This window comes from Alligator mississippiensis, chromosome 1, assembly GCF_030867095.1.
Source record: "Alligator mississippiensis isolate rAllMis1 chromosome 1, rAllMis1, whole genome shotgun sequence".
NCBI classification, from domain to species: Eukaryota; Metazoa; Chordata; order Crocodylia; family Alligatoridae; genus Alligator; species Alligator mississippiensis.
In genome coordinates this window covers 235,572,814-235,586,300 of record NC_081824.1, presented here as the reverse complement: position 1 = coordinate 235,586,300, position 13,487 = coordinate 235,572,814, and the positions used below count along the sequence as shown (strand labels likewise).

The 13,487-nt window shown below is 43.5% G+C and overlaps 1 protein-coding gene across 13 annotated transcripts in view; it reads right to left on the bottom strand.

Annotated features, from left to right (window-relative positions):
• The window catches only part of SLC8A1 (solute carrier family 8 member A1), a 349,364-nt gene that overhangs the window by 288,336 nt on the left and 47,541 nt on the right, over nucleotides 1-13,487 (bottom strand). For 12 of the 13 annotated variants that reach the window (XM_059720277.1, XM_059720279.1, XM_059720281.1 and 9 more), the window contains exon 2: nucleotides 8,690-10,523. In XM_059720277.1, the coding sequence (XP_059576260.1) occupies nucleotides 8,690-10,485 (1,796 nt within the window). In that variant the 5' untranslated portion in view covers nucleotides 10,486-10,523. Of the gene's footprint in view, nucleotides 1-8,689; nucleotides 10,524-13,487 lie in introns of those variants that run through there. The other variant, XM_019480085.2, reaches the window with a different exon arrangement.

The window sequence follows — 13,487 nt, the reverse complement described above, 5'->3', positions numbered from 1 at the left end:
AGGAAGGGGAGTACCACTCAGGCCCTAACTGCCCTATATCCTTTAGCCACACAAAAGTACAACCACCAGGATTGTTTGGGTGAATGGAGGAAGGGTTTAAGATCAGCATTCCATAAGGGTACACGGGCTGGATAGCCCACCAGATCATTGGGGGCATTCAGGGCTGGGATTCCAGAGCATGACACAGGGTAACCAAAGGGCAGGCTGACAGAGCAGTTTAGGCCTCTTGCTACAGTTTTAAGCTGGAGCCCTGCTCTGGACTCCTGCCAAAGACTGTCCTCAGGTATCATAGGGACCTCCTGGTCATTCAGGCTGAGGTGGCTGGACATAGTTGGACATGGTGCTGGTCACAATGTGTGCCCTTTGTCTGCTGAAATCATGACAGTCCATGAGGCTGCCAGTCACTTGACCTGGGCATGTGCCATCAGGTGTTCAAATCAGCAAGGATAATTACCACACCAACAGGTCAATGCCTGTGCAAATCAGGCACATACACAAGTAACTGGCCAGCAACATGCTTTGCTCGCTCTGTGAATGTGAACCCTACCACAGGATATGCCCACCAGAGGTAGAATTTTATTTCCCTTTGCTCATCTACGGAACAGTTTTCTAGATGTCTACCAGTCATTTTTGGGCCTCACGAGCCCGTACATGTAAGTTCTTATATAAAAAGAGAGAGAGAAGGAACATCTGCCCTTTGTTTAAGCCTCAACAGAAGAGTGGCTTGGACACTTACCTAGGTAAGCTGGAGACCTGGGTTCTAGACCTACAGTCACCCAGAGGAAGTTTGTGGGCTGAGTCTCTTTGACTACTCACCACAGCACTCTAAGGTCAGGTGCAATCCAGACTCCCCTCCAGTGCACCTTTTGAAGCCGAGCCTCTGCTCTGCATTTATTAGTCATTGGATAAAATGGATGGAGAGCAGTGCAATATGGTATTTTCTGCAGTACTGGAAGCAAGTCCCCAGACTAGAACTAGGGCCCCCATTCTTTCAGAACAGCAACCACACACCCTTTAGCTTCCTTTTTTTTTTTTCCTACTCCATGTACCTCCCTCTCTTGACTGAGCGGCAACTTCACAAGGAGCACCAGAGGCAGTATTAGAGAATGCCTGACCTGTGGCATAGGAGTCAACTGTGTTGTATTGGGAAATCTAAAGAGATACAGGCTCAAGCCCCTCTACGTGATAGGGTCTAGAATCTGAGTCTCTAGCTTCCCAGGCAAGTGTCCCAACTACTCAGTTATGGGAAATAACACATAAAAGGGTCCTCCTCAGTTCAACACCCACTACTCATAGGTTTCGGGCTGCTTACAGTTTCATTCCTTAGACGCTGGTAAGTCTCCAGAATCAGTGAGTGGACAGAGCCGTGTCCATGCCTGGCCAGCTCATAACCTCCTCCATTTACTTGATCTATGTATGCACCCTTATGCATCCACAGTGCCAGGAAAATAGCATTGCAACCTGTGTGCAAGTCAAACTTTCAACATTTACACAGCTAAGAACTCACCATTTAGATGGACAAAGGGGAACAGAATTCCACCCCAGGTGCACAATTTCAAGCACTAGAAATCAAGCTCCCATTGGTTTGATGCAGGTTCAATCCATCACCCCAAGGCTGATGCTGAAACAATATTTATAACTCTTCAGCACTTCTCCCATAGTGCCTTAGGCCACTTGAACTACATAAAAGTTTGTGACAGTCTTACCCCTTACTCCCAGGCTGTATGCCCAGCACAGATACCCATTTTGCAAGACAGAGAAGAAGAGAAGAGATGCCCCAAATGGAGATATTCAACTCACAGCCCCAGGGAATATTTCTTAACAGAGGTCTTTCCCAAGTCTCAGAAGAATTTGACCCTTTATGAACACAGTCCAGAGAATAACCTGCTCTAACTCCAAAGCCCTCTAGAAATGTCTTTGCTATCAGTTCTAGATAGTATAAAATAGAGCTCCATCTGTATGAAACAGTTCTTTATAACTTAATATATCAGAGGGAGATCTGAAATGCCACACACTGAAAAACACAAATATACCCAGCTGGATTGCCTTTGGTGACAATTTTTCCTTTAATTGTAAAACAGGTAGGTTGTTTTCTTTTTTTCCCCTGGCTCGATCTGTCTTGAAAAAATCTGATTTTATGTATCAAGAAAACCAAAATTTTGAAAGCAAACGTTTTGCAGAAATATCTGGGGTTTATCTTATTTAATCTTAGTTTTATTGAAGCATCAATCCAAGCTGCCACAAAGCAGCAGATAACATGCAGTGCAGCTCACCAGCCAATAGGATTCACCATCCATCAATGCAAGCAGCCTCCCTTAGGAACTCTGGTTCCGCTTAAAAAAAAGGAGAGGGCCATAATATACCAAATGGTAAAAAGGATCACATTATCCCATTTCCCATTTCCCTTTTCTCATAACACAAGGGTAGGGGTCACCCAACGAACTGAGTAGGAGACAAAATTACAGCTGGTAAGAAGAAGTTATCTCCACATGATATTGAACTAAACTGTTTCAGAAGGGTTCAGAAGTAGATTAGACATTTTACATGTATAAAAATATCACCCACAGCTAAGACACAAATGCATAAGAGAGACTCCACCTTGTGCTTCTGGGCATAACCTGAACATCAGTTGCCTGGGCACAAAAAGCTACAACCAAAGGGATGCCATATGGGATTGGCAAGGCTTTCAGAGGAAATACCCAGGTTGTAACAGGATGGAAGTCCCACTCCTCTTGCATACAAGGCATATTTAGGCCCAGCAGCAATCAAGCAGCAGTTGTGTTTGATGACCACTGTTTCGTGTTACCCTGTCAATTATATAAAGGGATTGGTAGTTGCTCAAAGGAAGGACTCTGCTTGAAGAAATTCTACCAAGAAACTAAGACCAGATTCCAGCACCCAAAAGCAGTACCTTCCTCCCCTGAGCAGTCCTGCCCAACTACAGAAGACTGTGAGCACCAGAATGAAATGCTTCCGAACCAAAGACAGCACAGCACAATCTGGCTCAGTGTTAAGATTTTCCTTGGGATGTTGAGTTGGTTGCTGTTGTTCTCCTGGTGTTTTAACCTCCCTCCCCCTGCCTCCCACCACCCTTTCCCCAAACTAGGGATTCCACCAGGTGCATGTCCAAGAGAGAAGACTGTCTTCTCTGCTAAGTACCAACCATAAAACCTCCATAGGGGATGTTTGTTGTGTCAACTTTGACCCAGTTTAACAAAACGTTTGTTTTGAATCAGGAAATACCTCCTACTGTCTGCTCTGTAACTGCACTATTGCACAACCAACTCTACTGGGGGCTTTATGTTTTTTCTTTGAAGCTGCAGGCCCTGGCTACTGCCAGACACAACTCTCAGCTAGATGGAAAAGTGATCTGAGCCAATATGGTTTTGTTTTTACTTCTTTAGAAACAGGTCTCCTGAGTTTTTTAGAAAACTTAAAACATGCAGTGCTATTTGGTCCAAAGTTGCCATATTCACTGACCTTCAGGACACACTATAAAGCATATATTTATTTTCACTGGAGCCTTTGGAGAGAGATGGTTTGTGGACACATGAGCATTTTCTCTTAAACACTGTTAGTGTTTGGCTGGCATTTGATCTCTGAGGGCATTTGGCTGGTAGGTTTATATCTGCTATGATGTGTGTTTTAAAGAAGTGCCAAAACCAACTCGGGTGAGCTGACTTCAGTGGGGTCATAATTTCACCCCTGAGACTGCAACAGATACTTTTTATATTATAAATCTAACTAAACAAAACTACCCAACATCATCTGAGCTGGTCTGGCCTGACAGTAAGTATGAAATTTCAGTACATGTAATTCTGCATCTTTGAGCAGCATCTCTCTTTCTCTCTGATAAAACATAATAGTCTGCATGATTGATATTGTATTGACCACAAAACAATAATTCCATATTCTTTTTCCTATTAAAGATGTTGGGGTGAAGAAGGCAGACTAAAGCTGGTAGCAGAAAGGTTTTAACCTGATCTCTGGAAAAACCACTTACCATATCAGAGCTGCTGCTTTTCCAAGCAACTTTACAGACAAACTCAGCAGCAGTGTCATTTCTCATGCCCCCAGGACATAAACTGATCTCATCAGCTGTGGCCCACAGGATATCTACCACATGAAGAAGAGCACTGAGCAATTATACTGGACTACATTTGAATCATCTGGTTTTGCTTTCCATGAACAAAATCCACTAAACCAGTGGAGGCCAAACTTTTTGGCAGGTGGGCTGCAAGGTAAGTCCCACACCCTCCCCACATACCACTCTGATCTTCTTCCCCTGGATTTGTTTCTCTGCTCTGTGCCCTACCTACCACTGGGTGCATCTACACAAGACACTAAATGAACAGTAGACTAATTCTACTGTGTGCTGGTGCTACTGCGCAATAGCGCTGGTTACTGTGCATTGAGTTAGTCCTGCTATTACAGGTACTATACTTAATGTGCAGTAAAAAAGACACATTAATAAAAGTATAGAAATGCCTACTGAGCTCCCTAATCCCTCCTCAATCTGCTGCAAGGCACAAAGAAGCTGCCTGTGCCAACAGTTTTGCTCAAGCCACTCCTGCACTAAACAAAATGCTGACCTTCTCCATTAAGGCAATTCTTATGGGCAGAGAGGTGGATAGTCCCAGGCCCTGATGGCATAACTGATTAAGAAAGCTTTACTTCTATACAGGGATATAAGTTAAGGTTAGAGTCAGCCTCTTGAAGAAAACCCCTATAGTACTTCCATTCCTTGCTTTGTATAAAATGACTGTGGGAGGGAGGGGCAGGGAGAGGAGAAGAGATAAGGGGAAAGAACATTTTGCTGCTTCAACCTCCTATACGTTAACATTTATAAAGTAAGTCTTTGCTACTACAGTATTTACTCTCTAAAACATTAATGACCTATAGTGTCTTGTGGCATAGAAATATCCAAATACACCATTCCTTGTAATACATATTTAGAGGCTGCTTTCTCCTGATTGCTAACTTACACCTGTAAAATCCAGGGTCCCTCTGACGCCTGCCCATCAGTGCTATGTCAGGAGAAATAACAAAAGCAATGCTGTGGTAGGTATATGCTGTACAAGACTGGCATCACTGATTCAAGGGCACACCTAGGTAGTATGCGGTTTGCTTTGCCAGCACAAGAGTGAAAGCCAGGTTAAATGCCCACAAGAATAACAGTTTCCACTTTGTACTACAGCTATTTCCTGCCCTTTAGGGGACAGGGATACCAGTGCATTTCAAAACAGGGAAGTCTTGCTGGATACCATAAGCAAACAATGCTTTATGTAATTGAGCCTTCTGGGAGCATTCTGCCTGTGCAATACTGAGGGCCTAGTTTTCAAAAGAACTAAGCCCCCTTGGCTATTCCCAATTTCTGAGAGACTTGTAGGCTACAGCCAGAGCTCTATTAGACATTTCAGTACAGTTTTATTATATCTTTGCTCTCTCCAGGCCTGCCCCATCTTAGCAGTCAGTGTCACATAGATAGATATATTTATCTTAGCCAGCTTTGCTTATCTTGACTTTATCTTAAACTAATCAATAAAATCTAGAGCATCACAGTTGGAACAGCATCCCAGACTATTAGCAAGACCAATAAAGCCTCATAAGGACAGACCTACTAGCCACCAGTGGGCAAGTGAATCCTGAAATCTTAGACTCTGATTGGGCTGAGCAAGCCATGCCATTACAGTATTTAATATAGTTCTAATTAGCTATGCCACAATCCTAACAAATAGGCTGACATTGTAAACAGGCTTCCACTGCCTGATCAGCAAGGATTCCTGGTTTTCTCCGATTGAAAATAATCCCCAATTTTCAGTTTAAAATAAAGAAACCCAAAATCCACATTGTTCCATGATTAAAATGAAACACCACTAATACATACATAGATATTAGTGGTGTGTCATTTTAATCATGGAACAATGTGGATTTTGGGTTACTTTTTCTAAACTGAAAACTGCATTTATTTTTTTTTTAAATCAGAGAAACCAGGATCCCTGGTCATCAGAGTATTCAGATGGAAATAAGGATTTATTCAAAGTAGGCCTCAATTTTCAAAGAGGGAAGCCTGAGCTGAGGCACCCGGTGTGGTGGCGTTACATTTGCAGAAGCAGATCATAGCTGCCGGGTGCACACTAATTCTGCAAATCCAGCCCCCCTCCCCTGTTCAGGTGCCTGAGGTTGAATATTGGAAACTGACTTCTAGCCCCCCGCCCCATGTTTGAAAAAACTGTGGCCTAATTCTCAGCCAGATTGGCTAGTTATTCTGTGTATCCCTGTTCTGAGTCATAATTTTTCCCTCTAAAGGTGAAAAACAACAACATGTCAACCACAGGTGATCAGTCTCCTCTCAGTACAATAGCCTGCTGCTCAGTATAGTAGCCTGTGATGGGATAGTGACCCTTAGAGGCCTGCTCAGTATAGTAGCCTGTGATGGGATAGTGACTCTTAGAGGCCATCTCCCTGGTAATATTTGGCTTCCCAAAGAAGCTAGGACAGAGTGATATTTCTGTGCAGCAGGCCCTGTGCGGTCCGTCCTTCCCAAGAAACAGGCTCTGATGAGGTGAAGTTGGTAGTAGCCTGATGAGACTGTTCCATAGCATCTGAATAGCCCCTGGCTGTGTTTTTTAAAAAGAGGTGATCTCCCCTTGCAGACAGGGTGTGTGCAGTTGACTAGTAATGACAGTTATTGTACATACTGAACTGGTCACACAGCAATTTCGCCTCAGGAAGATCACTGAAGTGATCAAACCACATCCTTTCTACTCTTCTCTATGGCAAACCCCTTAGTTATTTTGTTTGTGACAAACCTAAAGAATAGCTACAAGAGACCAAAAACTACAAGTCATACATCTGTAAAATGCAACAGGTAAGTACAAAATACGGAGGATGGGAAGAGGGACTGTACCTACCCCAGTATCCCAAGGACCAGACCAGAAACCAAGCACTCACATAGTTAACAAGAGAAAAATGATTCAACTGTACCCTTCCTGAAGGAGGCAGCAGAAAGCCTGTGGCCATAGTGGTGGCATACAGTCAATTAAGAAAGCCAGGCGAGGATTTGTCAACAGTCTTTAAGCTTCGGATCACATAGTTGCACATCACACAATTATTTTGTGTAAATGTGTCAAAAGGAAATTAATTCTAAATCCAATCCCAGCCTAACATGTTGCTGCAGTAGCCTGATTTTGCTACCACTCATTTTGATACTAAAATGGCCTGATTAAAAATGTCCCCAAAGTTCCTTAATTCCACTATGCTAACATATCCTGTCTTCATACACACTGACCCGTTTCTGGCAAAATAATCGACAGTCCACTAATTTGACCCCGAATCCCTCTACTCTCTATTATAGCTATACCCTGTTCTTGACCACTCAAGAACAGCAAATACACGAACACAACTTAGACCATCCACAACACAGCTGCGGTGAAGTTTTCATACAGTTACAAACAGGTAGGGGGAAGACATCCTGATTTCATTCCCCTGAGCACTGTCTGGCACTTTGTATACATATTAAAATAACATTATTGAAAAAAAGTGTTAATCCTTGCTCTTTTTTTTCTTTTTTTAAATACTTTTCCCTGTACCTTCAGAAAAGAGATAATGTAGGAAACATAATACATACTCCATCTGCTCCTACTGGAAATGTCTAGTCTCTTTAAAAAAAGGAAAAAAAAGAGTAATATTTAGCACTGGGTTCAATCCAAACCCTGGGTTTCTCTTGAGTATGCCCCACACTCTGCCAGGAACTGCTCCACATTCTCTGGTGGTGGAGGAGGTTGGGAAAGGTTGTGCAATGGAGACTACTGTTCATGGGTGCCCCACCTGAGGACACAGTAGTACTCAAGCTGACCAGGTTTTGTGGTCTTTCCATCCTCTGCCCCTCCCAGAGATAGACTAGGGCAGAGAGTTCTCTCTCTGGAGCCTATTGCAGGATAAGTTTTCCAATGTAGCCTTTTTCGCTATTTCCCTTCTCTACAAAGTGATAAATATGCTGAGGTAATAAATTTTCCACTGGTCACAAGGAAATGCTCATCAGAATCATTTCCTTCTAAACCCTTTTCCACTTGTCAGCTCAGATGTGGTTGCTTTTATCCTCCTCACTCCCACCCCACATGGTCATGTTTCTTCACAACAGTCTGCAGGCTTTACAAACGTACAAGCACTTTTAAAGAGGTGCTGCATATGATATCTTTCAGAATAAATGCCAAGGAGTCACCCTGAGAAACACAGCAAACAGAAGGCTGAGCCTGATTCTATGTGCACTCACACCCCACGAGCACAAGGGACAGATTACACAGCTCCTGTACTTGTGCCTTGGAAACCCAGTTCCATTGCTAGTAGGTGAGTATTGGTGATACCAGTCCTTCCGTTGTGGGGACGAGATCACATGGATCTGCTGTTTGAGGAGCAAGTGGTTATGTGTCCCTCCATGAATCCATGAGCCCCTTCCTCCACACAGGGTACACAGAATGCAACATACACAGGTACTCTATCTTCTGACATGCTAGTGCAATAACAACACAACATTTCTAGTATACTGGGGGCTCCCATAGGCACTCAAGGCCATTCAGGACTTGCAACAATACAAGTAGAGCATGATGGTACATGCCTCCTGAACACCATATGATCAACTGTGTGTTTAATTTTATATAAGCAAACCAGATTTAAAAAAGGTACTTACACAATCTCGTCATTCTGGAATTCAAGCTCTCCACAAGTATCCTCAAAGTCTTCTCCTCCGCCTTTGGCTGAGCCTTCAATGGTTTTGTAGGGCACGATAACATTTCCTCGGGCTCCAGATGTTCTTAGCACTTTCACTTCCATGGTTCCAACACTCTCACTGATGTGAGTGACAGGCTCCTCAAAGGTAAAGATGCCAGCATGATCATCATCAAAGATGGTCACTGTGGCAGTAGAGGGGGAGCCCAGGCAGGCCAGCGTTGCTACATGGTTGGCTTCCAGAACGCCCTCATCCAAGGCTTCGGAGCTTACCCTCACGTTGCTGAGGTGAACAAGGAAGTTTTCATCCTCCTCAAAGATATCATCATCAATTATGCCGACTCGGATTTCTTTCTGTGTCTCCCCCGGTTTGAAAACCACAGTGCCTTCAGTAAACTCATAGTCAGATCCGGCATTGGCTGTGCCATCTTCTGTTCGGAAATCAACATATACTGTGTTAGTCAGATCGCCACCCCGCCGAACGAGGGTCAGTGCAACTGTGCCACAGTTCTCTAGACACTGGTAGGTGCTCTGCTCAAAGCAAATCTTACTGATAGGGTCATTTTCCGCCACCTCACTGTTGACCTCGTGCATGCTGACTGCTTTCCGAGCTTGGTCAGCAGCATGCCTCTTCAGGATGTTGCCTGCTCCAGTCATTAGTCGAGTGGCCTGAATACGATAAAAGGCTCGACTCTTCTGCTGTTGACTCAGGACTTGATAGTTGGCTAGCTCAATTAGTTGTTCTATTTCTTTGTCAGGGTGTTTCTGCTTCAGCTCCTTCAGGATCCGAGCCATTTCCCTCCTGGCTTCCTCATCATCTTGGTCCTTCTCATCAACTTCTAGAACCAGAGTACCATCCAAAAAGTTCTCTACATGGGAATTAATCACTTTTCCATCCATTTCAATGTCAGCTTTGGATGATGGCCTATCACCTTCATGTTCAATGATCATGCCTCTCTGCTTGCCTGCCCTATACCTCTTGTAGACATACTTGTAAAATAAAAGCCTTCTGTCTGCCACCCATGCAAACACCACACAGATGGGAAAGAAAAAAAAAGTAAGCAAGCCTTCCCAGACATCCACAATCCCAGGAGATGAGACAGATAAAATAATGTAAAGCCAAGTATAGGCAAAGATGCTCCAAGCTGCTGTAACAAAAAACACTCGTAGGTGCTTAATCTTCCTTATCTCACCATCAGGGACCACGTAGACACAAATTGCTATGATGATGAACATGTTAAAAGCAGCACTTCCCACAATGGTGCTGGGCCCAAGATCCCCTGCTGTGAAACCATGACCACACACTTCTATAACAGAAAGAAGAATCTCAGGTGCTGAAGAGCCCAGAGCCATCAATGTTAAGTTGGAAACAGTCTCATTCCAAATCCTCACTGTGGTTTTGCTGGTCTCACCATTGGGCTTCTTGATTGTTATCTCCCTCTCCTGAGATGTAATGACTTCTATAGAGGACATGAAGCGGTCAGCAATGATGGATACCCCTAGGAACATATAGACCATAGCTACAAAATACACTGTAGCTCTCGCAATTTTATCACCAAATGAAGGGTCTTGGGGCTCCCATATTGGTAAAATGATGCCCTTCTTGCAAATATACGAACCAGAACATTCTGATTTATTGGCAGGCTCTTCACTTGGGCTTTCTGCCAGCACTTTGTCCACATGGAACAACAGAAGTGCCACAATACTGAAAAGATGAAAGCCTGAAGAGAAGGTGGAGGAGTTACTTAATTTCAACATGGTAGCTTTCTCTGGCCAGCTTCCAAGTGCTTTCCAACCTGCAGACAGAATGGGAAGAAATGTTATCCAAATCAAACTTCTTTACCAAAAAACAGTTGTAAACATTTTGACCTGTTATACATGTTCAGTGAGCTGCATATCACTTATCCGACAGGAGAATCATAATACCACTGGAACTAGGCTATCCATATTTACCCAAACTCAAGACTACTTTGAATATGAGAGGACCTCCCCCCCATAATTAGATTCTAGATATAGAAAATATAGACATTTGTTAAATTTGCTGTGTCTTAGACTCTAATTATTAGAAGGTTGGTTTCAATTCATCCCCCCTACCTCTGCAGCAGGGAAAACAGCATAGGGGGGCAGGAAGTGGAGGCAGTCATGACTGAGGACAAGCAATGGGGAAGGAGGAGAGGGGAAGGCAGGGGGAAGAGGTAGCACAAGGGACAGAGGCAACAGAGGTGAAGGCAGGGAGGGAGAGGCAATGTGGGGTGAAAGGCAGAGGCCACAGCTCCAACCCTGACACTGAGTGTGGGTTGGGGCCAGAACCATAGCAGCTGCCTGCCCCCCAACTCTGTACCTGAATCCAAGATGATGGGCTTCCATCACTGAATGTGGGTGGGGGGACCTTGTCTTGTATTTGAATAAATATGGAAAATTCTAAATGCATGCATGTGTTAATGTTAATTTCTGAAGTAATATTCTCCTTGTTCAATTTTTTATTAACATACCATCATGTAGTACAGCTGGTAGAATTGTTTCCAATTTCAAATTTTCAGTGAAATAAATCTTGAAATTTAATGTAAAATTCTCCAATAAATGTAACTGTCTCATATTTTTGCCAATTTGTTATTACTACAAAATGAATTCAGAAATCTTTTTAGACTTCAAGTATATCCATGCTCCTTGCACAAGTCTGTTTCAGGGTCTGGAGTGCCACATCAACTGACTTGCAGGGCTCCCCACGGGTCCAGAAATTTGGGGAGGGGGAGTGATGGCACCATTCCCTGGCTGCCAAGTTTCAAAACCTATGGAGTGCCCTGGGCAATATGCAGTGCATTGGAGTCCTGATTTCAGTGTGCAGGGCTGGCAGGGACACTGCCAGGCCCCAGTACCCAATCCTAGAATGCAGGGGTTGGGAAGGGGTAGTGCTGGATGCCAAGAGCCCAATCCTGATGCAAAACGGGGTGGTGCCAGGCATCCAGGGCCTAACTCCAGCACACAGGGGTGGGAGGGGACCATATCAGGCCCCAGGGCTCAATTTGGCCCACAAACTAGCCTTACACCATTCTGGCCTGCAGGGCCAAAAGGTTCAGTGCCATTGGTCTATTCCATACTGAATGTGTACATTAAGTAAATAAAGTCATACAGTTGACAGCTGTACAGGTGCTCAGCTAGGAACTGAAGGTATATGTGTATTCTTACATCTGGCCCTCAAGAATATGCAATATGAGAGTCTTAATACCAGAGAAATAGCATGTGATCATGTAATTAAATATATCAAAAAGGGTTGGACTTTCTTTAGCTAAAAAGCACCTACTATGTACCCATGAATAATTTATTTTTGTATACCTTAGGAGGGAGCCCATCTCTTGCTCACTTTCCTTCCAGAGTTGGGCTCCCTCCCACCCATCTGGACCCTTGGCCACTCCACTTACACTTTACACAATCATTGAGGCACTAAGGACAGGTCCTGGTTCTGCCTGGGGACTTCAGCAGAGGACAAGTCGGATTCTATTCCAGCTATTAGGTGTGTAAGGGGAGTTGAGTTCCTAGAGTACAATTCTATTCCACCTGATGGAAGTCCCTGACAACAGTCAATGTAAAAAGTGAGTAAGTCCTTCTCCTCCACTCTTTTTCCCAGCTGCACTTTTGTGACTCAGTCTTAAGGGTCAAAAGGTGGTACAGTACATTATAGAAATAGATATATTAATGGATTCCATATATTAATGAATTCACAGGATAGAACTACACTTAGATGGCAGAAGTCCACTTAGATGCCCACCGGGTAAAACAATCTGACCCTTAGTTACAGGTTGGCTGACTGAAAAGCCCCCTTAGCTGTGCATAAATGCAAAGAGCAGTCACCCATAGGTGTACAACGACGCTCAGTGAAAAAACGTGAGCATGGTCATTTTATCCTTTTCAAATGAAAACTAGTTATTTATTTTATCAAGAATATGTCCTCCCTCTATGAGGGCTATTCCCATGTTATATTCCTCTAGCTTACCATTCCAAACTGTCTTTGCTGTAAGGATGGTTAAAGTTTCTGATTGTATATTTTCACTCTGCTAATGCTTATGTCTTTCATTAAAGTGTGAATAAAAAGGCACAAAATGAGCATGGAAAGTTTCAAAGCAAGTCACACAAGGCTGAAAAGAGAGGGTTGCAATGAAGACTGTTATAGTGCTTAGATCGTATACAATGCTTTTCTTCACTAGATTTCAGCATACTAAAGTGACTATTGTGATAGTATTTCCATTTCAAAGATAGGAAAACTGAGGCACTAGGAGGTGAAATAACTTGCCCAGCTTACCCAGAAGGTCAGTAGCAAAGTTGGAAATAGAACCCAAGGCTCCGGGAAGCCAATCCTGTACACTATTCACCAGCTCTTTTAACTTTTACCAGGTCACAATAAGAACAGCAAACACCACACTGGAGCTGATCACTATCTCAGCTGCCCTAAGTGTACTGCACACCATCCCACATAAAAGTACACGCTGCTCAAATTTCACTGGAAACAGGATGGATCATGACAGGATGACCAAGATAAAAATCATGTCCACCAATTGTTTCCGAGAAGTCTGCTTACATGTCCTGTAACAGTAAATGTACTTTGAAATCCTGTTAAGAACACAGCATCTTTTTCTTAATGAAAGTTTCCTTCTTCCTGTTTCTTGCTATATTAGAGAGCTGGTATACCACAAAAGCCTAACAGATGGCACAAGCAGCAGTGCTGAACATAATGTTTAATAGTCAGATGCCAACTCCTGAGAATG